Source organism: Sus scrofa, chromosome 5, assembly GCF_054392235.1.
Source record: "Sus scrofa isolate SSC_HxYL_T2T_F1_AM1 chromosome 5, Sscrofa_HxYL_maternal_Yorkshire_Landrace_v2.0, whole genome shotgun sequence".
NCBI classification, from domain to species: domain Eukaryota; kingdom Metazoa; phylum Chordata; class Mammalia; order Artiodactyla; family Suidae; genus Sus; species Sus scrofa.
The window spans coordinates 14,941,859-14,968,179 of NC_139387.1; the positions used below are offsets into that span (position 1 = coordinate 14,941,859).

At 47.0% G+C, this 26,321-nt stretch overlaps 1 protein-coding gene across 4 annotated transcripts in view; it reads right to left on the reverse strand.

Annotated features, from left to right (window-relative positions):
* The window catches only part of ABTB3 (ankyrin repeat and BTB domain containing 3), a 315,516-nt gene that overhangs the window by 123,957 nt on the left and 165,238 nt on the right, over positions 1-26,321 (reverse strand). For all 4 annotated transcript variants that reach the window (XM_013988219.3, XM_003126078.7, XM_021091555.2 and 1 more), the window contains exon 2: positions 406-555. In XM_013988219.3, the coding sequence (XP_013843673.2) occupies positions 406-555 (150 nt within the window). The remainder of the gene's footprint in view (positions 1-405; positions 556-26,321) is intronic.

Here is a 26,321-nt window from a genome sequence, read left to right on the forward strand (position 1 = left end):
AACTTTGGCTTTTCCTATGGATCAGATGGGAAGCCAGTGAAGGTTTCTGAACAGAGGAGAGATGTGATCCCACTGCGGTGATCAACAGCGTTTACAGCATTTACTGTGTACCAGGCACCATGGCAAACACCTTAATGGGCATTAGCTTGCCCAATCTCCACAGCTACGCTCTAAGTGAAGTATTATCATTTTCTCTCTTTTAAAGAAACGGAAACCGAGGCTCAGAAAAGGGTAGGACCTTGACATCCATCAGAGGCAGGGCCAGGAATTTTATCAGCCTGCCTAATTCCAAAGCCCTCACCTTCCCCACGGCGGGTGGTCAATGAGAGGAGTCACCGGGCTGGTTACCCCAGGGCAGCTGGCCCCCTGGGCACAGAGAGCACAGGAGAACCAGTATCCACTTACTCAGTTCCGCGATGCTGCCCACACGGGTGGCCAGCAAGGATTGCTCGATGGTCCTCAACTCGGACTGGCTGAACATGGCTAGCTCTCCCGGCTTGCTGGTCCTCTGCGGGTCTCTGTGAAGGTTCAGGCTGTCTGGCAGGCAGAGCACTCCTGCAGTTGGTGGGGAGAGGGAACAAAAGGGGAACAGACTGTTATTTTTCAGTTAACCGAAGGAGGGGTGCAGCAGCTCACACAGCCTCAAACCGTACCAGAGCTGGTACCGCAAAGTCAACGTGGGAACCAAGGCACTGCATCCTCTTAGCAATGATGTCGGCTCTTTTAAAAGGTCTCCTCTATGTCCTGATCTCCTGGTGTTCACCTACATGCACGTTTCCAAAGGACACAAAGAGAATCCTTTGCTCATGTCTGGCAGGGATTCTATCTGCTCAGAGACACCCCTTGAGAACCCAGTGGTCACTGTCCCATTCTCCATCCCAGAAGCAGCTGCTGGCCCTGGGCACCTGGAGGAAGTCCCTGCTGGCAATCTCCTGAGGGCTTTCTGTACTTGCTCAGCTCATTTAACTCTGGGTGGTTGGGCTGTTATCTGTTAGACAAGACTCTGGCTTCTCCAAAGATCTATATATGTCAGCAGATGAAGAGTCCCCACAGACCTTTATAACTTGTATGGTGAATGCATGGGAAATCTCTGGAATCCAATTATTTCCACCCTGTCCTTTCCATTCCATGAACATTTATCCAGATCCTGAGAACTTACTTTGGTTGATTATTCAAATAGTCACTGTTCCCTTCACCTCCCCAACCTCCACAGGCACAGGGTGCTTCTTTGCTTCTTGACTTTGGGCTTGGCTAACTTTGGCCAAAGGTATGTTAGAGACCTGATGGAACCGAAGGCCTGAAAAGCACCTATGCAGCTGAACTTGCTCTTTTGTGCTTTTGCCATCATCACAGGGGAAAAAAAAAAAAAAAAGGTCCTGGCTAGCCTGCTGGTCTAAGCAGGGTGAGAGATACTCAGAGAAGATCCAGTAGCAAGTTGTAGCTTAGAGCTGCCCCACAATAGCAAACGCTAATACTGGGGTTGTTTGTTATTCAACCTTATTATGGCGATAACTAACAGATACACCTACCAAGCATCAGTCACTGGGGAGACAGTGAATAAGGTAGGCAGGCATTGTGCTGTGTTAGAGAATACAGTGAAGAACAGAATACACATACCCCCTGTCCTCATTGGGCTCACGGTCTAAATGAAGGAGACTGACCATTACACACATAACCACAAGCCCTATGATACATGCTCTATGGTAGAAGGAGAGGAATAAATAGATATCTTAGCAGAGACCCGAACAAAGAGTTGTTGTCAATAAGAAACACTTATTGAGTGCCTACTGTATTCCCAACCCTGCTAGGCATCCTAGAGATGCAAAAGAAGCAGAAGACACATTCAAGTAGTATACACAGTCATTGCAGAGACAAGACTGCCAATGACAAAACAACTGGGATACAAGAAAACAGTATCAATATATAGGTACTGTCTGTCCGGGTGAAGGGACAGACAGAACGAAAAGGTGTGCAGTCAAGTCCACTCCTCACCCTGTTTGAACTACAAAAGATCAGCAAACAAAGGCTCCTCCTTTGAAGGTGGGCAGGTGTGAGGTGGCACCTGTCACATGCCTCTGTGGCCCTTGCAGCCTTATTAGGCTCCAGTCACACTGAACCAGTCACTTGTTCCTGAAGGTTTTACCTTCTCACCTAACAGGTTGACACGGTGGGAAAGCATCCATGGTTGATGTTTTTCTCAGGAATGATGAATAAATGAATGAACAATGCAAACAACCACTAGATTTTAATGTTCCCATAATCAGGAAAGTGCTCAAATAAGTTTCTGAGATTGTCCTCAAAACATTCTTTTTCAAACATTTTGGACTCAAAAATAAGAATGTGGAGTTCCCATGGTGGCTCTGCAGTTAACGAACCTGACTAGGATCCATGAGGACATGGCTTTGATCCCTGGCCTCACTCAGTGGGTTAAGGATCCAGCGTTGCCATGAGCTATGTTGTAGGTTGCAGACATGGCTCAGATCTGGCATTGCTGTGACTGTGGTGTAGGGCGGCAGCTGTGGCTCTGATTGGACCCCTAGCCTGGGAACTTCCATATGCTGTAGGTGTGGCCTTAAAAATCACACACACACATACACACACACACACACACACACACAATCACCACCACTACACATATTTTTCATGGTTTCCATGAAAAAAATTCAAGGAAAATAATAATGATCCTTACTATGTATGAGGCACTCTCAATTTTTTCCTTTTTACTTCTATCTTATCAATAAAGATGCTGTCTGCAATACAAAAAGTGACTTCATGATCCACTGGTGGGTCGTGACTGGCAGTTTGAGAAACACTGTGGACTGGGCCAGTTCACAACTTGGCATTAATTGGACAATACAGACTGACGATTTCCTGGACACTACTTAGTGCCCTGCTGGGCTCCACAGGGAGGCAGAGATGACAGAGAGGCAATCTCTGCACTTGAGGATGCTTGAGCTTTTCAGGAAAGACCAGCCCTTCACAGAAATGCCTATCATCTGAGGCCAGCTTTCTGCCTGTCCTTTCCTTTAACCAGCTGGGTCATCCCCCGATCCCCCCAGGCAGGGACGCCCTGAGTCATCCTTGCTTCTTCTTGTTTGCTCACCTGCCCAGACATGTGGTCAGAGGCCAAGTCAAATAGCGGTTGCCATGGCAACGAAGCTTGGGTCAGCCCCCTCATTTGACATCCCTGATGTTCCTGACTCTGATTCAGAGATGTACCTTTAAAAGCTCTCATGACAAACGACGCCAGATGACCATGACCCAGTGTGATAAGTGACCCAAGATTCAAGAGATGAGGTCCTCTGCCGAGGGGAGGGGTGGTGGTCAGGGGGCTTCGCAGTAAAGGAGACCTGCGAGTGGAACCTGAATGTCGGGGAGGAGGACGTTCTCTAATTAACAGTACCCTTGGCCTTGACACGTACTCACAGGATCGCCTGCTTGGTATTTGCATCATGTGTAGCCAATTCTTATCTCAGACCTGCATCGGAAACACTGCTTCACAGGTTGGCACAAGCAATGAGACTTAGAGTCTGGAACTGAGAGCTTCAGTCCTGGCTTTGCCACTTCCCATCTACACCTAGCCTTAGGCATAAGCTAAGCTAAAGGCATAGAGCCTCTCGAGACCTCAGTTTCTTCTTCTGGGAAATGGGGGTGATAAAATGGCCTTATCTCCCTCATGCTACTGCTGGGGGTAGGGGAGGAAATGAGACAATATGTACCAAGGTATCTTGCATGTGCTGAGCACAAGTAGGTACTTGACATGTGTTAAGTGAGATGCAAATCAGTTAATGTGTATAAGCCCAGCTTTGGACTACTTTATGCTTTTTCATAAGAATAAATAACTTCCCTTGGAATTATTCTTCCTTCCTTGAGAGAGCTATGAAATTTAAACGTGAAAATATAATTATTCAAAGAAGCTTTTAAAGCTAGATTACTGGGATGTGGGACATCTATAATTGATCTATTATGTAAAGATTATATACCAGGCTTTTCCTTTTTTTCTTTTGTTTTGAGGATTCTATATGGGGTATACACATAAGCTAGAGTTATCATTTCTTTTGTATAAAAATTAACGAGGTCATTAAGAAGGTCCCAGCATCATTTTTTTTTAGTGTCAGACTCAGGCCTGAGTTTTTGGACAGCTCATCAATTTCCATTGTGAAGGACAGTCACAGCCTGGTGATTAAGACTCAGGTTTAAAGACAAGGGGACCCTATGGTTCAAATATGACTTTGATTGGACCTGAACCAAATAATTTCCTTGGAGAGCAGGTGACCGTAGGAGAGGGTCTACAGTGTTGAAGGGGTCATGGTCTTCCTGAAATTCTATTTCTTTGGAGTGGGTTGTACATTTGTCGAAGAGGAGATCCATTCACATTCTCAAAAGGATTGGCAGGTGCTAAAAGAGGATGAAGTAATGCCTTTGAAGGTCACAATGTCCAGCCAGAACCCATCTGGAACTGGTGGGTCACAGGTGGGATAGAGGGGCTGGGCATGATCAGGGGCCCTTGATAGAGGCTGGCTCCAATCAATACTGCCCAGTCCCCTGGGCAAAGCACTTCCCAGATCCCCAGTCAGCTTCTATGTCTGCAAAGAGGGGTGAAAAGATCCACTTCATCAATTTACTGTGGCGATTAAACAAAATAAATATTTAAGGCCTCCAGCTTATAGTAAGCGCCTACTAAATGGCCTGGTCCCACAAATATCTAGTTTTGTTTATTTAATGTCTGGATTCAAACAGTCTTGCAGATCATCTTTCCAAAATCTTGTGCAATTGGAGACAGACAACTTTTGGGTTAGGTCATTTAGAACAGAAAATATGAGAACTGCCCACCAGGGTGGGCCCCTGGACCAACCACAGCTGGCATTCTGTCTCCAGTGGGGGCAATCAGGGCAATTCCTGGATGCCCACCTTCCTATGTGGATAGGATGGCCGGTTGGCAAATACAACCCTGCCATCCTTCCCCTCCTCTCAGCGTCTGTCTGTCTCCATTCTATCACTGGATCAGGATGCTATTTACCCACCAAGAGAAAACCAGCAAGACAGCCATCAGCACTCATCCATTCTCCCCTGGAGGCTGATGATGGTGATGGAGGAGGAGCTACATAGGTTTTGGCATCCTGGACCCAGGCTTGGGTTCAGCCTTGTCTCTCTCTGGCTGTGAGAAGAGAACAGACTCTCTTAAGTCCTGCCTGCCAAGCCCGGCCTTGTTTTCTGCTACATTATCCTCAGAATTTAAAGTGGAGGGTCCTGGCATCCATCCCAGCTCTAAGAAATGGGGAGGAAGCAGGTGGGGTGCAGCAGACCAGACCCCGAACAGACATCCGACAGACCCGGCTGGGTTCAGATTCCTGCCTTGCCGTCTCCCAGCTGTGTGGCCGGGGGCTCGCACATGGCTCCTCTGGGCCTCTGTTTCTCCCTCTGTAAAATGTTTGATACTATCTACCCCCTAGCGTGGCTGGGCGGCTGTAATAGGATAATCTACATGGACAAGTTGGCACAGAAAAGGAGGTCGATAAATGTCTGCTAATAAACCAAGTAAAGTTCTTCGAAGCTAAAGATTTAGGAATTCAATAACACGATGCCAGAAGGCTTTCTTTCACTGTTCAATTTATTAGGAAACAAGATAGGAAGTTATCAGATTTTTAAAAAATGTTTGCACAATTGGCTGGGAAGCTCCTTTGTGTTTTAAGAGACTTGGCAGTGGGAAACAAATTCAGGGCTGGCTTGGCGAGCCCGTTCATCTGTGAGAGGCACGCTGCACTCCAATTAGGGTAAACTCTGACCACAGTTCATTTTTTTTTTCTCTCCCATAATGAGTTACATCCAAAGGAAACGTTCTCAAGAAGTCTGAAGCCAAACCATCAAAAGAAATAAGAGATGGAAAACACAAAGATGAAGAATTTTCAGAAATGGGTTCAATAACATGGCTCTCCTTGGAGGCTGAGGTCCACAGGAGGAATAAGCATGCAGACCTTAAAAGAATATGAAGATAATCTAACAGATCATTCATTCATTCAACCACCAACACTGAGCACCTCAAAGACAGCAGGACATGTTCCTGCTCTCATCCCACTGGGCAGGGGAGATAGACAACCCCACCCTGCCACCCGCTGAAACACTATGGGAGAAACACCAGTGCAGAGGTGTGCCTGGGGTCCCCATGGAGCACAGTGGGTGAGCTTGACTTGACTGGGAGTTTCAGGGCAGCTTTCCAGGAAAGCTTAGTGTTAGAGCTGGGGCCTGGGGAAGAAGACACTTGACAGCAGAGGTGAAAGAGTGGATTCTGGAGCCTGACTGAATGCTTGGGTTGGATTGCACCTGTGCTGCTCCCCTGCAATGTCATTAAAGATGGTACTTAGCCTCCCTGTACTTCTGTTTCCTTGGGAATAATATGGGAAGGGTCATAGTATAATCTTCATAAGGCCAATGGAAGAGTTAATACATGTAAATCCTGGCCCCTATAAATACCTCAGTAAATGTGATGCTGATGATTAGAGAAGGACATTCCAAGGAAGAGCAAAAGCCTCTTATGTGCTCTGCATATAAGAGGCTGGAGCAGGAGTTCCTGTCGTGGCTCAGTGGTTAACGAATCTGATTAGGAACCATGAAGTTGCAGGTTCGATCCCTGACCTCGCTCGGTGGGTTAAGGATCCGGCATTGCCGTGAGCTGTGGTGTAGGTTGCAGACGAGACTTGGATCCCGCATTGCTGTGGCTCTGGTGTAGGCTGGTAGCTACAGCTCCAATTTGACCCCTAGCCTGGGAATCTCCATATGCCGAGGGAGTGGCCTAAGAAATGGCAGAAAGACAAAAAACAACAACAACAACAACAACAAAATGCTTAAAAAAAAAAAAAAAAAGAGGCTGGAGCAGAAGGTACAAGGTGGGAATGAAGGGTGCAGAAGGTGGGAGAAGGAGCTGGACCGGGAGGCAGCTGGACCATGGAGGACACTGGGCCAAAAAAATGTTTGGACTTAAAAACTCAACCTTTACCTTCCAGCTACTATGTTTCTTGCTCTCTTGCCTTTTCTCAGCTGAAATTCTAGAAAGAGTACTAGACACCCACCATGTCCACTTCTTCCTCTCCCTCATCATCACTCTACCCATTAGCTCTGTTTCTGATGGACACTCAGCAAGTTCATATTCACCCTTCAAGGCCCAACTCACATGTCACTTTTAAGACCTCAGTTCTTAGAAGCTTCCAATCCAGAGAGGAAGATCCTGAGACAATAAGAAAACGCTATACCCGTGCTCTAGCTGGTGGGTGCTGAGGCAGAGAGAGGCGGGGACAAAGCTGTGGGGGGTCACAAAGGAGGAAGTGGCCCAAGGTGATTCCACAGTGACCTGCCCCACATGACCCAGATGCAGCCAGCTTTCCCTTGCAGTCAGCCCAGGAATGAAGGGGGTTAATTAAAGTCTGGGTCAGGGTGTCAGCTTTGCGAGCAGAGCACAGAGGCAGCCATGCTGTTATTAAGACATTGTACATGGTATGCGGTGCACAGAGACTGCGTGGTGATGCTGTGGCTCTAACACTGATAGCAGAAAAACAAGGGAAAAATACTCTGTTCATTCATTCATTCATTCATTCAGTGAGTATTAGCTGAGGTGCAGTTCTAGGTACTGAGGATCCAGTAGCAAATGACTGGAATCCTTGCCATCTCCATATACATGTTTCAAACACATTATTAGAACATGTAGCCAGTTGGGTTGCAGGTACCATGGAGGAAAACAGAGTAGGATGCGGGGGTGTTGGGTGGGGTAGCAGGTCATATGGACATTCAAAGACAGACTTGAAGGAAGTGAGCACGTGACCAAGCCGATATCCTGGGAGAAGAGAAGGCCAGGGAGGAGGATGGTAAGGAAAAGGCCCGAGGGGATGGGGATGGCTTGTTGGAGGAAGGAGCAGAGAAAGTGACGGGAAAGTAGTAGGCGAGGAGGCCAGAGAAATGGTGAGGGTGGACTGGGTGGAGTCTCGTGGGTGACTCTGGACATTAGCTTTCACTTTGAGTGTGATGGGAGCCCCTGGAGGGTTTGGAGTAGAGGAGGGATGTGATCTGACCTTTTTTTCTGGGGGTGGGGGGGTCACTCCAGCTGGTGGGTGGAGAACAGACTGTAGAGAGCAGCCAGGGCAAAACCAGAGCAGTTACGGTGGAGACAGTACAAAAGCGATTCTCAGAACAAAATGAAGGAAAAGCTGATGGAGTGGCTAATGGGGTGTAGGGTGTAGAGACAACAGAAGAAGCTGGAACAAGTCCAAGGTTTTTGACCTCTAGGACTGAAAGGTTGGGTTTACTGTTTGCTGAAATGGGGGACTCTGCAGGAAAATCAAGTTTGGGGAAAAGATCAGGAGTTCAGTTCTGGTCACGTTCAACTTGAGACATGCCCTGGACACTCAGGTGGAGATGCTGAGCAGGCTTCCCTTCCGGGCTGTAATGCCTCATCAAGTAAGACCCATTGTGGTCTGTGCTTCCCCCAATCCTTCTTTCTTCCTCCCTGTCTCTAGTGAGTGTAGTTAGACATCCTTACAAGATTGTTGGTTACTTTCTTTTCTGCCCCTTTTCTCCCAGGGTTCTCCCTTTATTGCATCATCCTTGTAACTTCCCCCATAGTCCAGAACTACATCCATCTCTTAGAGGCTTAAGAGGAGAGAGAGACTCATTTCCCTAATTTTCTCCTCTCCTGAAGTGCACCTGGGGCCCTGGAGGGCTGTGAGCATCTACTTCAAGTTCCTGACTCTTCTGAGAGGTATTTTAGACCTCCAGCTAGGTCTTGGGTAGCTGTGGAAATGGCAAAGGTTGGTTGGATTTTGGAGATCATTTGGCTCCTGGACTATGGACTGTGGCCACTTGGAAGTTTTCTGAAAAGCATCTGTCTCTCTTGTTCCCTTACACAGCAGTGACACACATGGGCACAGTGTCATGCAGTGGTGATAAAACTCAGCCCTGAGTGCAGCTGACAGGGAAGCTGCGTGTTAGGGTGTTTTGACGTAAAAACTAGTCTTTGACTTTTCAATTAATATGTGGCCACAGGCCAGAGTGAAATAGTGAGGAGGCAGCTTTTTGGACAATGGGTACTTTCTTCTTCTACGTCAAGGTGGCTTTGCAGCTTTCTCTTGAATGCTTATAATTCAAATGCGTTCATCAATCCATCCACTCAATCATTCATTTATGCATCTACCCATTCAAACTTCCATGTTATAGTGGATCATTCTTTAGTTAATTAAAGGGTAATTGATTTTGAGCATCTATGATGTGCTTTACATTGTGCTAAGCAATAGAGATACAGCAGGAAATAAAACAAAGTAGCTGCTTTTATGGAGCTTCTATTCATCTATCTAGTCATCCATCCATCTACCCTTCCTCTCTCCCTCCCTCCCTCCTTTCCATCCTTCCTTCCTCCATCCCTCCACCCAATATAATGTGCCAGACTGGAGCTATAATGAAAAGTAAGACACAGACCCTGTTGTTAATAAATTCATAACCTAGTGGGCTAAGTACACATGCTCATGAGTGTCACAGGTGCTGTTAAGAGAAGCCCGTACATGCTGGTACAAATAGAATTTGGATATTTCACCGGAGTGGTGTGTCAAGAAAGGATTCAGAGATCAACCATCCTAGGGTCAGTACTAAAAGATGAGCTGGTGTTCAAGAGCTGAATTGGGTGGAGGGTGGGGAAGAGAAGGGTATGGGAAAGGGCAAACCAGAAGGACCTGCACAAGCCAAGGCACAGAGGCAAGAAAACTGGTGCATTGAAGGGACTGTAATAAGCTCTTTTTATACATTATTTGATTTGATTTGCTAATATTTTGTTCAGGACTTTTGCATCTATGTTCACAAGAGATGTTCCTTTGTAATTTTCTTGTGATACTGTTGTCTGTTTTGGGTATTAGGGTAATTCTAGACTCACAGAGTTAGGAAATACTCCCTCTTCTTTTATCTTTTGAAAGAGGTAGAGAATTGGTATAATTTCTTCCTTAAATTATTTGGCAGAAATCACTATTTGGGCATGATGATTCATGTTTTAGAAGGTTATGAATTGTCGATTCAATTTCTATTCAAATTATCTATTTCTTTTGTGTGAGTCTTAGTAGATTGGGTTTCTCAAGGAATTGGTACATTTCACCTAAGTTATGAAATTTGTGAGCACAGAGTTGTTCATAGTATTTATGTATTATTTTTCAATGGGATCTAAGTGATGTCCCCTCTGTCATTTATGATATTAGTAATTTCTCTTTTTTTCTTAGGCTGGCTAGAGGCCCATCAATTTTATCAATTTTTTCAAAGAATCTGCTTTAGTTTCATTGATTTTCCCTATATATTTCCTGTTTTTAATTGATTTCTGCTCTAATTCTTATTATTTCTTTTCTTTTTCTTCCTTTCGATTTAGTTTGTTCTTCTTTATCTAATTTGCTAATGCAAAATCTAAGATTCTTAGATCTTTCTTCTTTTTTAATACATGAATTTACTGCTATAAATTTTCCTCTAAGCACTGCTTTTGCTGCATCCCACAATTTTTTATGTCATGTTTTCACTTAGTTCATAGTATTTTTAAAGCTTCTCTTGAGATTTTTTTTTCTTTGACCCCTGTGTTATTTTGGGTCAAAATACCCAGAAGTATTTTAACTTCCAAGTATTTGGGATTTGCCAGCTATCTGTCTATTACTGATTTCCAGTTTAATTCCACTGTGGTCTGAGAACAGACCTAGTATGATTTCTATTCTTTTAAAGTTGTTAAGGGGTGTTTCCTGTCCCAGAATGTTCTCTATGTGAGCTTGAGAACATGTATTCTGTTGTTGTTGGATGAAGTAGTCTATAGATGTCCACTGTATACAGTTGATTATGGTGCTGAGTTCAAGTATGTCCTTACTGATTTCCTACTTGCTGGATCTGTCCATTTCTGAGAGGAGGGTGTTACAGTCTCCAATAGTCAGAATGGATGTGTCTATTTCTCCTTGCAGTTCTATCCAGTTTTTGCCTTTTATTTTTACAAGGTAATGTCGGCGTTATTTTTAGCTATTTCTTTCCCAGGTTAATTTTAATTCTGAATCATTAAGTATGTGAATACAGTTCAACTAGTGAAGGTGGTCATACTAGAAAAAAGAGGAAGGAAATGATGGACAATAGCAGTGATGAGGTCTAAACCCATTTAAGAGACTTCCTAGATTCATCATTTGAATATACAGTATGTGCCCTGGAATAAATTTAACTGTATCCTTCCCTGCTGCCAACTTCCCAGTGCTATTGTGAGACTTCCTTAGTAAACACAAGTTGAATTAATGAACGAGTCCTGGATAAAGTTCCTGATGGAAAAGAAAGACAAGTTTTAAAAAAGGTGTTAATGATATATTAGCACCCCACTGAGAATTTCTCCCTGTTAGAGAAAGAAAGGGGGCTAGAAAACGGATTTCATACCAGCTGTCAGAACAGTTTATGCCAAGGACAAATATTCACAGATTTGTCATCCCTGGAATGTCTAGAAAGTATTTCCAGGTAATTGTGAGCGTACCTTCTACAGTGGAAGTCTGTGTATTTGGCAGGATTCCAAATGGAAATCTCTTTCCAATGGAACTTCCGCCGAGTAAGAGCACAAAGATCGTCTATAGTCATAATAAAGGCCCCCAAGGCCTGGTAAGATCCTGAATCATCCAAGAAAGATTAAATCACGTTCAACCAAGCTTTAGTGTTAAGTATATTTAATTGTATTCTAACTCTTCAAAGACTGATTATCTTTAATTAAATAGCCTGGTGACTACAGACTTATCACTTATTTGATATGATATGGTGAGGAACTATTCACTAGAATCTTTAATAAGTTGAAATGCCCTATGGCTGACCACACAGAATGATAGAGGTATGAGAGAGTGTGTGTGTGTGTGTGTGTGTGTGTGTGTGTGTGTGTGTGTGTGTGTGTCTACAGACATAGAGGAGATTAAGCCAAGATTTTGAGAGCTGGCTAAATGCTGCTGTTAACAAAGTGTAGATGCTAATGGCATATAAAGGCATAAATCTGCCATTTGCAGCCATGCATGTGTACGGTGATATAAATAACTAACAGGGCTTTCACAATCCATCGAAAATACGAAGATTACTAAATTGCCTTTTAAAAACATTAGAATCCCATTAGGCCCAACTTCAGCAGCTGATTACAGAGCAAAATAAACCTCTTGAGGACTCCAAATTCTCATTTGTTGCTGCTGTTAAAAGGTACCACACTTTCAGCAAGGCCATGGGCCCCTGGAGAAGAAAGCTCATGGTCCTTGCTGGCAAAGAGGGGCCCTATCCAGCTACACATCTGGATAAGGATGCTTCTGGGGAGATGCTTCCTCCTAGCACCTGTTCTGGGGGTTCTATCAAGAAATACATGATGTAGCCCAGGTACAACAGAATGTTTGTCAATTTTTAAAAATTATATCTCCCCCAGAGGGGAGAGGGGGAGTCAGGGATGGACGGGGAGATTGGGTTTAGGAGATGTAAACTATTATGTTTAGAACGGATAAGCAGTAAGGTCTTGCTGTATAGCACAGGGAACTTTACGCGATCACTTGTGATAGAACATGATAGAAGATAATATGAGAAAAAGAATGTATATATATGTATGAGTGAATCACTTTGCTATATAGCAGAAATTGACAGAACATTATAAATCAACTATACTTTAATTTAAAACTTTAAAAAAAAATTATGGCTCCCTCCCTACAGGAAGTCTATTTTAGACATTTTCTTCCCTCTCCATCCCCCACCTCCACTATATTCATCATGTCTTTTTTTTTTTTTTTTTTTTTGCTTTTTAGGGCCACACCCATGGCATATGGAGGTTCCCAGGCTAGGGGTGGAATTGCAGCTGCAGCTGGAGGCCTATGCCACAGCCAAGGCGATTTGGGGTCCAAGCCACATCTGCAACCTATACCACAGCTCACGGCAATGCCTGGTCTTTAACCCACTGAGCAAGGCCAGGGATTGAACCTGCGTCCTCATGGATGCTAGTCAGATTCGTTAACCACTGAGCCACAATGGGAACTCCTTCAACATGTCTCTTATTTCTGTACTTCTGATGCTTTGACACCAGGGGCCTTGCTGCCCTTGGAGGGTCCGCCCCTCCCTGGCTTAGTGTTCCCGGAGAGAGCAAACAACTTGCCAGGGAATGTGCTTTGCAAATGTAAACCAACCATTCCAGAGCCCACACTCACAATCCCCTCCTTAGTCAGGCTGGCACTCCAGACTACTACTCATCTGCCATAGCCACACCTGGGCCAGGTACCTGACACCTGGGGACAGCCATGCCCCAGAGCCCACTGAAAGTAGCCAATCCGAAATCTGTTTCCCCTGCCTCCCAGTAACTTTGCTTGGAAACTGAAATAAAGGGCTTTGCCCACATTTCCCATGATTTATTTATTTTATTTTATTTTTTTATTTTTAAGGCCCGCAACCATGGCACATGGAAGTCCCCAGGCTAGGGGTCAAATTGGAGCTGCAACTGCTGGCCCACACACCACAGCCACAGCACTGCGGGATACGAGTAGTGTCTGTGACCTACACCACAGCTCACAGCAGCACCGGATCCCCAACCCACCAAGCGAGGCCAGGGATCAAACTACATCCTCATGGACACTAGCTGGGCTCATTACCGCTGAGCCACAAGGGGTACTCTGCATTTCCCACTCTTTCTCTGCCTTCTGACCCACCCAGGTGCTTCCTTGTGTCCTCCCTAACCCCTCCCAGGTGTGCCACGCCCCCTCCTCTCAGGAATAGAGGGTAGCAGACTATGTTTTCAGTGGCAACTGTCCCTGATCTGTCGCCTCACCATACCTCAGATTTTCTATAAATATACCCTATTGTAAGACGTCCCACCCCATGGAATTTTTTTTTTTTTTTGTCGTTTTGTCTTTTGTTGTTGTTTTTGTTGTTGCTATTTCTTGGGCCGCTCCCGCAGCATATGGAGGTTCCCAGGCTAGGGGTTGAATCGGAGCTGTAGCCACCGGCCTACGCCAGAGCCACAGCAACGCGGGATCCGAGCCGCGTCTGCAACCTACACCACAGCTCACGGCAACGCCGGATCGTTAACCCACTGAGCAAGGGCAGGGACCGAACCCGCAACCTCATGGTTCCTAGTCGGATTCGTTAACCACTGCGCCACGACGGGAACTCCCCCATGGAATTTTCATAGGATAGACAGATACACTATGTAGCTGTTTAGTATTGGGGCCCTTTGGAGGGTCATAAACCATTCTATCCCTAAGGGTTTTCTGCCCCCAAGAACCAGTTTTCACTCCCTTGGCTTTATTCTGCTGTCATCGAAAACCCACAGTGAGCCAAACCACACTGCCTATGAGAATAACTTGGAGCGTTTTAAAAAGTACTGACATCCAGGCCCCACCCCAGACCAACGAAATCAGTGTCTTTGGGGGCAGAGCTCAAGCACTAGTATCTTCTCAGCATTCTCCCCCAGTGTCCTCTTGTGCATCCACATCGAGAACTTCCGAGTTAACCCAAATCACAGTTGCTGCCTCACCACGCTCCTCCCCAGGCCTGCCCTCACACATCAAGGTAAGGGGAACCACAGGGGAAAATATATTTGTCAGCTGAAGAGCGGATAAAGAAGAAGTGGTCATTTATACACTGGAGTATTACTCAGCCATGAAAAAGAATGAAATAACACCATTTGTAGCAACATGGACGGACCTAAAGATTATCGTACTAAGGGATATACAGTGAAAGACAAACATCTTATGACATCACTTACATGTGGACTCTTAAAAAAAATGATACAAATGAGCTTGTTTGAAGAATAGAAACAGACTCAGAGACTTTGAAAACAAACGTATCGTTACCAAAGGGGACAAGGTGGGAGAGGCATGGACTGGGGGTTTGGGATTGGCATGTGAACACCGAGGAATGGTTGGCCAACGGGGACCTGCTGTATAGCACGGGGAACTCTACTCAATATTCTGTGATAATCTATATGGGAAAAGAATCTGAAAAAGAATGGATGTGTGTGTATCTGAATTCCTTTGTTGAACAGCAGAAATTATCACAATGCTGTAAATCAACTAGATTTCAATACAACTTAAAAAAAATGACTCAGGGCTTCATGGCACTTCTGAGAGCTCTTCCCCATTGGATGCAGGAATTTGGTATGTATGTGTAGATGTGTGCTGGACAATTGCTCTAATCATCTGTAGTTGGGTGAATGGTGGCCCTTAGGAGCTATATCTGAGTCCTAATCCTGGGATATGTTTTATTTGTTTAGAGGGTCCAGCAGATATAATTCAGGATCTCAGGATAAGATCATCCTGGCTTTAGACTGGGCCCTAAATCCAATGACGTGTCCTTATAAGACAAAGGCAGAGGCCATTCAGGACCCAGAGACATAGGAGCGAGGCCGTGCAAAGACAAAGATGGAGACTGAAGTGGTGTGTCTACAGGCTGGGGAAGACCAAGGATGGCCAGCAGCACAGCAAGCTGGGACAGAGGCACGGCCCAGATCTGCCCGCAGAGCCTCCAGCAGGAAAAAACCCTGCAACACTCTGATGTTGAATTTCTGGCCTCCAGAACTTTGAAAGAATACATTTCCCTCATAGTTGTTTTAAACCACCCAGTTTGTGGCAAATTGTTACAGCAGCCTTAGAACGAACTGATTTCTATGTGATTTTAAAGGTCTCGTTCTGCCTGGAGCAAAGTCTTAAGGTCATGACCACTCTCTCCACTCCAGCCACGTTCCATGGCTCCCTACTGCCTAGACGATAAGATGGAAACTTCTTAAGCAAACATTTAGACACCTCTGTGGCCTTTCCATAAACTAGCTGCCCCATCGAATTCACACCACTCCCAAAGTGGCAGAGGGACCCCCTTTCCTTGCTATGACTCCCCCTCCCCCCACCCCCGCCCTGCATCTCCATGCCTCTGCTCCCATGGCTGCTCCCATCCAGAAGGCCCTTCCTCTGCTTTCTAAAGGGAGTGATCCCCCCTTTCTTCAAGGCACCATGTAAATGCCACCTCCTTCAGGAGTTGCCCCAGAACCCCCTCCTCGGCCCGCAGCAGGAGGTTCACAGAACTTCCACATGCATTGAGTGCTGTGGCTGGAGAATCATGATATTGATGAGATGCAATAGTTAAGATTTTATGTGACAATTGCTACCAGCCAGGCACTAAGTGTTTTACATGTATCAATTATTTTAATCCTACAACACCCCTCTGCAGTTGGTACGATTATTGTTATTCATTTACAGAAGACAAAACTGAAGTGTGTGTGCATGCACACACACCCCCTCCCCGTCTGTGTGTGTGTATATGCAAGTACACATGTATATATACATACAACACATACACAATTCAGCTGTCCATCCTACTGTGTGTGTGTGTGTGTGTGTGTGTGTGTGTGTGTGTCTATGTGCATGATCGAGTGCCTTCTGGTACAAAGATTTGTGCCAGAGAAAAATGACATGCCTTCTGCCCGGGAGGAGTTTCTTGACAGATGTGAATACCCATTTTGAAAATTTGTGTTCTGTTCTATTATTTATAACTATTATTTCATAGTTATGAAACGACAGACCTTGAAAGCTGGAAAGCCTTGACACCACTAAATCCAGCTCCCGCGCCTGGGCAGCTCAGATGATTTCTGAGTGCCTTCTATGTGCCTGGCCCTGGGCATGAGATTCTGAAGCCAGAGCCACTCCCCACGAGAGCTTATTGCTAAACTCTTTATTTCAGAGATAAGAAAACAAAGGTTTAACCAGAGAGGTTAAGTAACTCTCTCGAAGTCACACTAACTTGGTTTAATTCCATTTCTGGATAATGAAAAGCCACTTCCAGTTCCAGAGGTGAATTATCAGTTAAAAACATTTTTTAAATCAGTATAATTAATTTATAATGTTGTATTAGTTTCAGGTATATAGCAAAATGATTCAGCTTTAAAATTTCCAGGTCCTTTTCCATTATAGATTATTCTAAGATATTGAATATAGTTCCCCACGCTACACAGTAGGTCCTTGTTGATGACCTGTTTTATATACAGTAGTGTGCATCTGTTAATCTCAAATTTCTAATGTATCCCTTGCTGCTCCCTTTCCTCTTTGGTGATCATAAATTTGTTTTTGTTTTTCTTTTGGCTGGGCCTGCACATGTGGAAATTCCTGGGTTAGGGATTGAACTTGTGCCACAGCAGTGACAATGCCAGATCTTTAACTGCTAGGTCACCAGAGAACGCCCATAAGATCATTCTTTACATCTGAGAGTCTATTTCTGTTTTGTAAATATCACTTGTATCCTTTGTTTTAGATTTCATATATAAGTGACATCATATGATATTTGTCCTTTTCTGTCTGATTTATTTCACTTAGTATGATAATCTCTAAGTCCATCCACGCTGCTGCAAACAGTATGACTTCATTCTTTTTTATGGCTGAGTAATATTCCAAGTGAATTACCAATTTTGAAAGACTTATCCTATAATCCTACATTCATAATACCATGTGGTAGGTAAGATAATGGTCCCCAAGGATGTCGACTTCCTAATCCCTCGAACCTGTGAATAAATCAAGTTACAGAGCAAGAGAGGAAGGAATTCAGGTAGCAGATAGAATTAAGGTTGCTAATGAAGGGATTGTAAGATGAGGACACTATTCAAGACTATCTGGGTGGGGTCCTTCAAAGGGAGAAGAGGGAGGCAGAGGAATCCATGTCAGAGTGATGCAGTGGGATGCAGTTTAGACCGGCCATAGCTGGTTTTGAAGATGCAAGGAGGCCATAAGCCAAGGAGTGTGGGCAGCCCTAGAAGCTGAAAAACCCCGAGGCAAGGGGTTTTCTCCTAGAGCCTCCAAAAGGAACACAGCCCTGTGGACATCTTCGTTTTGGCCCAGTGAGACGCATTTTGGACTCTGACCTCCAAAAGTGTACGAGCATAAATTTATGTTGTTTTGGGCCATTCAGCTTGTGGTCACATTTGTCACAGCAGACAAAAGGACTAATGCTCCCTATAATTACACTGAGCCTTATAAAACTCCTTAGGGTGCTGGGGGCCTGGCAGAATCATTCTAAATGAACATCACCTATCTTTCTAGAAGTCCAGGCATCTAATTTCACTTTAATACTTTAAAACGATCTGTTCTCAGTCTGGACACTGTCTCAGCCTTTGCTTTTTTTCTCCTCTGGGTAAATTCCAGTGTTTAATGCAGAAGCAGAGATGACCAAAGAATGCCATTTTTCATAGCTTTCTTCCTTGGTTCTTCCAGACACTTCTCTCACTGCTTTTAGATCATCGTCTCTGGCATTTTATTTTCAGAAATGCTCTTGGCGTTCATTCCTTGCAGCCCATTGAAGACGTGACCTTGAGGGCCAGTGCTGCTCTCCCCATGGCCCCCAGACTACTTTCATTTTTCAGTTTCTGCTCGGAGACTGTGGTCTGCTCTGGAGATGTGCTTATAATTCAAGATCCCCTTGATGTGGAGAGAGGGGAGAGGGGCTCCCCGAGCAAGGCCGGGCTCTGTGTTCTGGCTGGAGAAGGGGGAATCACTTCTGCCCACGAGGGTCAGAGAGTTGAGGTGGGACCAAGCCACTTCTGGGAGAGGGACGCATGCATCCACCCACTCAAGGGAGGGAGCTGGAGGTGGTGGTGGTGGTGGCAAAGGGCTCCTCTGGGATCTCAGAGAATAAAAGCATTGATTTTTCTGACACTGAAAAGCTGTCCCTTCTGGGAATGTGAGTGTCTATGAGAAATGCTTCGTCATCTGGCATCGAACAAATATTCACCGAAGATCTTCTTAGTGCCAAGGGTTGTGTTGGGCGTATAGATGATGAAGATGGTTTTGACGGTAATGATGGTGCTGGGGTGATGATGATGGGGATGCTGCTGCTGCTGCTGCTGCTGCTGCTGCTGGTGATGCTGCTGCTGCTGCTGACGGCAATGATGCTGATGACAGGAGCTAACCCCCACTATGTGCCAGGCACTGTTCCAAGTGCTTCTGACAAACCTCACAACTTTTATATCTTTAGGTTGTGGGCGTGAAGTGTACGCTGAATTACCAAATACAGAATGACTTGGTTTTTACCACCCTAAGCTCACGAGTAAGGGTACCATAGAGGGGAGGGAAGACGGGCCAGGTGACATAGAAAGAGGAACAATCATTGTGACCAAAAGAGACAGAGCCGTGGTTAGGCACATGGGCTCCGGAGCCAGACGGTCTGGGTTTAAATTCAGCTCTGTTTTCTTTTAATTCTCTGGTCCAATTCATGAACCTCTCTATGCCTGTTTCCTCATTTGTAAAGTGGGGGTGATCAGAACAGCATTTACCTTGTAGGGCTGTTTTGTATGTATCCATACTGAACAGTATCTGGTACACAGTAGATGCTTAATAACTGTCTCTTGTTATCATAAGATGCTCAGCGGAATTCATCTAAGCCACTCAAAGGCCTATTTGGTTGCTTCAGGTTCCTAAGCTGGCTTCTGTGCTACACCAGTTCTCGGCATTGAATTAGGAGTCTTGGCTGCCTCCAGCCTTGCTGCCATTCCGAACAATAACATCCCCGCACCAGATTTCTTCTTCTGCATCTTTATCTCTTCCGAGTCAAGGAAGACGTCAACAAATAGATGACACTGGAGCTGAGTCTTTAGGAATGTGTAATTTTAAAAAGAGAGGAAGTTAATTAAAAAAGGAAGAAGGAGGAAGTTCCCATGGCGGCTCAGCAATAACGAGCCCAACTAGCACCCATGAGGATGCGGGTTTGATCCCTGGCCTCACTCAGTGCATAGGGGATCTGACATTGCCATGAGCTGTGGTTAGGGTCGAAGATGCAGCTCGGATCTGACCTTGCTGTGGCTGAGGTGTAGGCCGACAGCTGCAGCTCTGATTGGACCCCTAGCCTGGGAACTTCCATATGCTTCAAGTGCAGCACTAAAAAACAGAAGAAAGGGAAGAGGGAGCTAGCAGAGGAATGTAGGGGAGAGAGGTGATTCCTGGGGAAATGGTGGGCAGCAGGCTGTGCCAGGGATAAGGCAGAAACCCAGGCATCTGGAGGCAGAACCACAGGGTGAAAACCCCTGACTACCCAGATCACGGCCTTAACAGTTTACAGGGTCAAAGGGAGCCATTAAAGTTTCCAAAGCTTTATAAACCCCTAATTGTTATGTACATCCTGGAGGGAGGGCGGTGTTTATCCTGGTGATGGCATTAGGAGCAGAACAAATGGTAATTGGAGTAATCATGGCATTAATAGTCATAGCAGTAGTAATAGTACCAGGAGTAACAGCAGCACTGTAGAAACCCAGGCACCACCATCACCATCAGCAGCAGCAGCATCTTTCTCACAGTTACTTTATTTTATTTTATTTTATTTTATTTCCCTCTGCACAGCAAGGGGGTCAGGTTATCCTTACATATATACATTACAATCACATTTTTTTCCCCACCCTTTGTTCTGTTGCAACATGAGTATCTAGACAAAGTTCTCAATGCTACTGAGCAGGATCTCCTTGTAAATCTATTCTAAGTTGTGTCTGATAAGCCCAAGCTCCCGATCCCTCCCACTCCTTCCCCTTCCCATCAGGCAGCCACAAGTCTTTTCTCCAAGTCCATGATTTTCTTTTCTGAGGAGATGTTCATTTGTGCTGGATATTAGATTCCAGTTATAAGTGATATCATATGGTATTTGTCTTTGTCTTTCTGGCTCATTTCACTCAGTATGAGATTCTCTAGTTTCATCCATGTTGCTGCAAATGGTATTATGTCATTCTTTTTTATGGCTGAGTAGTATTCCGTTGTGTATATATACTATATATATACTTAATGGAATACTACTCACAGTTACTTTTATTTAGTACTTACTCTTGGACATCAAGGCCCCTTCGAGAAGATTGAACTCAAAGCCTCTGGTCAAGGCATGAATTACCAGACCCTTATCATCGCCCCACCTGTCTCACTGTAGGGCCCCTTCCCCGACCTTGAGCAATGTGTCCTACTCTTCCCTGCCTCCTCCTAGGAAAGGTATGTGGCCCAATCCTCACCCTGCCCCTATCGGGCCCTTGTACACCTCCAACCAATGAGCAAGCGTGTCATAAGACACCTCTTTTCCCAGCCAATCAGCAGGTCTATCCTGAGACCCCCTCCTCTCCCCGGGTTATAAAAACAGACCCACCAGGGTCAGCTCTCCCTGATTATCAGGAAGTTGGCCTGCTATGTTAAAGTCTCTCACCTTGAAAAGCTTATCGTTTCTTCACCTTCTGGAAAGTTCTTTCTGACCTGCATGCACAGACCAAGACACTTTCAATGTGGCATTCTAAATACTTTATAGAGTCTCATCTCATTTAATCTTCACAGTAACCATGGGAGGTAGCTGCTATTATTATCTCCATTTTACAGATGAGCAAACGGAGGCAGGATAGAGTTATGTGATGGGGGCAAAACTGCAGTTGGAACTTGGAACTTGGAGATTCAGGACCTGGATGCTTGTAAGAGTATGTTAGTCCCAGAGAGGACCTGTGCTGGCTGACCCAAAGAGAAAGGGACATTTGGAAGCAATAGCTTAAGAGGCACTGGTACCTTCAGCAGAAGCAGCTGAAGAGAGGAAGCGCTTCCCTCAAGTTCAAGGAGCTCTCCTGGAGGGGAGCCCCCAGGAGGTGATGGTGGGGTCATGGCTGAGCCTTGGAGGTTGTGATGGAGGGGGGCAGCCAGTCCCAGCCTCTCTCGTGCCCTCTGCCCCGTGTCAGAGACAGGGTCCTGGGGTGGCTGTGCCCATGCTAGTCCCACTCAGGAGCCCCCTCTGCAAGCCCCCCACGGGGGGGGGGGCGGTGCCTGCCTGGCCATTTCCCGAGAGGGCTGGGGGTGGGACTGGGTCTCTGAGTCCCCCTGCTTCCTGCAGAGCCCATGAAGAGGGGAAAGGCACAGAGTGGCTGAGCCAGTATAAGCAGCCTGGCTTCGCCCTGCCTCCCACCCAGGCTGGCTGCTGGCCAAGCGGTCCAGCAGGACACATGGGCTAAGGTAAAATGTAATTCCCCCAAGTGCACTTTGGCCCTGCTGCCTGCGAAACATGACACATCCCCCTTCCCAGTCACCAAGGGAGGGGGGCGGAGCTCCCGAGGACAGCTGGAGGTCCAGACAGCCTCGGTCTGCAAATGTCCCTGAGAGGGGACCCTCATGCAATTGGCGGCCCTGGCCACCCCCTACCCCCCCAGCTTCCCCCGGGTCCTGAGAAGCGACAGTCAACCTGTACCCTCTCTCTGCATTCCCTGGCTCTGTTAGTGACAGCTCCCCTGTGTCCCTGATGGTCCCCTGGTAGGAGACAAAGCTTAAAAGGCCTGTTTTGCAGACTCCAGGGGGACTTTCTGTGCTTTGATTAAGAAGGATCCTGGGGCCTTGCTGGAGGAGAGGATGAGCTGTCCTGATGGTGGCAGACAGGAAAGGGAGTGTGCCAAGGCCCTCAGCAGGCAAGGGGGGTGCTGCTTGGGGACAGCTGCTCAGGCCAGAGGGAGGCAGCACTGGGAAGAGGGAGGCCTTTGGGAATAACTTGGTGTTCTGGCGCAGTGGGAGAAGCCCAGGCTTTGAAAGCCTGCAGGAGAAGTGTTTATTTATTTATTTATATTTATATTTATTTTAATTTTTTTAGGGTGAGACCTGCGGCAAATGGAAGTTCCCAGACGAGGGGTCGAATCAGAGCTACAGCTGCCAGCCGACGCCACAGCCACAGCAATGCCAGATCTGAGCTGCATCTGAGACCTACACTGCAGCTCACGGCAACGCCAGATCCTTAATCCACTGAGCAAGCTGAGGGATCGAACCTGTATCCTCATGGATATTAGTTGGGTTCGTAACCTGCTGAGCCACAACAGGAACCCTAGATAGTGAGAGGCAGATTTACTTAGGGTACCTGAGGACCTCTCAGCTCCTGGGCCCTGCCAAGCCTGAGAGCTGGGGCCACTTGGCTCCCTGGCCACAGGTGGCCTGGGCTGGCGGGGTGGCCTTCTGTCAGCTGGCTGAGGGGACTTCCTCTGCTTTCTGGTCAACTCCTTGTCCCTGCCTTTCCCAGACTGCTCACCAGTGACTCAGCTCAATACCCTCTGGGCCCATCCTGGCATTTCTGTCCCAGGGCCCCTTTCATGGGAGGGTAGAGGCCTCCGCAGCACTCATTTTTGTAGGCCGGATCCTAGGCTGCCAAGTGAGACCCTAGGAATTGTGCGATACTCTCAGATCTCCTCTGCTTCCAACCGAGACCCAGGATTCAAGGTTCAAATGCGTCCCACACTGCCTGTGTACTTGGAGCTGAACAGAGCTGGGCTCACACCTGTCCTCTTTCCTTACTTACTGTGTGGCCTTGGACCAATCCCCTGACCCCTCTGAGCCTCAATCCTTAGGCTCGTGAAACACAGATACTAATATCTCCCTTTGCAGGTGTTGTGAGGTCTAAGAAGGTAACAGACTGTTTTAGTTTGCTTGGGCTGTCATTAACACAGGATCAAAAACTCAGGAGCTTAAACTAAAGACATTTCTTCTTATCTCATAGTTCTCGAGGCTGGATGTCTGAGATCCAAGCATGGGCAGGGCCAGTTCCTTCTAAGGGCTATGACAGAGAAGCTGTTCTGGTGGTTTGCTGGCAATCCTTGGCATGAAGCAGCTTCACCCTGATCTGTGCTTTTGTCTTCACGTGGTGTTCTCTCTCTGAGTGTGCTGTCTGTGTCCAGATTTCCCTTTTTCATAAGGCCATGAGTCACACTGAATTAGGGGTCCATCCTAGTCCAGTATGACCTCATCTTTAATCACATCGCCACAAACACGATTCAAACCATAACACACATGGGACGATACCAAGCACAGGATGGAGTCTCCAAAAATGCCAGGCCCTTTCCTTTCCCCGTGAAAGAGGAGTTGGCCTCAGGGGCTGAGACAAGGTTGCAGGCCCCTGGGGATGCTTTGTTGATGGATGCAGGTTCTGCTTGTTGCCACCTGCAAGTGCCATCAGCGGTCCCCCTTCACGCTTCCGCTCGACTCTCCCATCAGGCCATCCTGCCCCGGAGAGCACCTCTCTGTCCCACACTGAGGCCACCTTGTGCATGATGGCTCCTGCCTGTGACAGTGTAGGGAGAGGGCCAGGCTTGGCAAGAAGAGGCCAACCCATGCTGCATCTTTCTTGCTCATCCTTTCCCACAGGGACCCTGAGTTGGGAGGTCCCCAGAGCCACCTCGGTTGCCAGGTGACTCCTCTGGGCTGGAGCTTGGTCTTTTCTTTTCTTTCTTTCTTAGGGCTGCACCCAAGACATATGGAAGTCCCCAGGCTAGGGGCTGAATCAGAGCCACAGCTGCTGGCCTACCCCACAGCCACAGCAACACTGGATACAAGCTGAGTCTGCCACCTACACCACAGTTCACGGCAGTACCAGATTCTCAACCCACTGAACGAGCCCAGGGATCAAACCCACATCATCACGGATACTTGTTGGGTTTAACCACTGAGCCAGAAGGGGAACTACTGGCCTTTTCAATCATGAAGACCATTCTTCTCTCTGTGGCTTGGCCTGGGGAAGCTTAGCTCATCTCTCCAGCCCCAGGGGTGACCATGCTCCCTGTTTGTCTAATGTCATTCTGATCCTAACAGCAGCACTAGTGAGAACAACACCCATTAAACACTGATGCCGGGTGGCACTTATTAGCAGAATTCCTTCCAGGCCCTCAGCTCGGTCCACAGGGCAGCTGCCTATTGGCTTATCTCTGGGAAGGCGAGCGGCTGCCTAAGGGCATGAAGCTAATAAAATAAGCTGAGAAGTCCGCACAGGTGCTTTCCCGGGAAACAGCCCCGAATGCGCTGGCTTGAACTTTGACCCTGCTTTCTGGTTGTGTTGAGTGTGGTGGGTGGGCCTGCTCCAGAAGAACTGGGGGTGGGGAAATGCCTACAGTAGAGGGAGGATGAAGAGACGACAGCAGGGGAGTTCCTGTCGTGGCTTAGCAGGTTAAGAACCTGACTAGTATCCATGATGATGTGGGTTTGATCCCTGGCCTTGCTCAGTGGGTTAAGGATCTGGCGTTGCCGTGAACTGTGGTGTAGGTCGCAGACGTGGCTGGGATCTGGTGTTGCTGTGGCTATGGTGTAGGCCAGTGGCTACAGCTCTGAGTTGACCCCTGGCCTGGGAACTTCCACATGCTACACAGCCCTAAAAAAAAAAAGAGAGAGTGAGAGAGGACACTGGGGAGGCAGAGGACAGTCTGGAGGCCTGGGGCATAGGATGTCAAAGTGGGAGAGGGGGTACTTGGACAGTGGCCCCCTTGCTTCTGGCCTCACGGGGGTGCTGGGCTGTGCTGGGACAGGGTCCGGCTTTGGAACTGGGAAACGCCAAATGCACATCCTTTCTCTGCCTCCCGTGGGGCACCCGGGCAAGGCACTCCCGGGACTCTGATCCGCAGCCTCCCCGCCTGAAGATGGAGAGAGGACGGCACACACCACGCAGGGCTGTGGCAAATCCCTGGATGAGCAGCATCACCCCATTGTTCAGGTGGGAAAACGGGTAATAAATTACTAGGAGGTTTCTGTCCGTGGAGGTGAGAACAAAGCATAACAGGAAAGGGGCGAGTGGGAGGGCTTCTTGCCACTCGCAACATCTAAATTCTCATCCAAGGGCTTCAGAAACATAATTTGATACAGGCTCCTCCGAGAATTGCTGCGTTTTATAACCTGCTCCCCAAAGCCCCTGGACCCCATGGCTCAACCCAGGTCTTGAATGAAAGGTTTATCCCTGTGAACTCCTCCGTCCCACTCACTGAACTGTGCTCAGTGGGGAAGGGACTGACTGGGTTCCATCCGCCTAGCAGTGCCAGCTCTTGGCCCAAGGTCAGGTACAAAAAGAATGTCTGGCTGGTGTTTGTTGAGTGAATAAATGAAAGAATGGTGAAAGAATGCATGTATTTAAAAGAAAATTGCACACTTCTGGTACCAGGTTCCCTCCTGCTGAGTAATGCTGTGAGCAGACTTGAAGAACAGAGTGTGATAACAAGGCATGTGGACCTGCTCACATCAGCAGGGCAGCCGAGATGCCAAGGGGTGGTGCGGCTGAGGAGCTATTCACCTGGGCGATGAATGAATGCATGAATGAATGAATGGAGTGTACAGCTGGTCCTCTCCTTACCTTGGGTCTTGGAGTCAGGCTGACTCCTTGGCTACAGAGGCCCCACCCACTCAGAGGTACCGTTACTATCACGTGACAATGACACCTGTAAAGGTGTGGCCCAGCGGGCTATGGAGTCAGGCAGAGCTGGGTTCTAACTCTGACTCTGCCTCTCACGAGCTGTGTGGTCTCGTCCAGTGAGTCAGCCTCTCTGAGCTCTTTCCTCACCTACACCAGGGGCTATG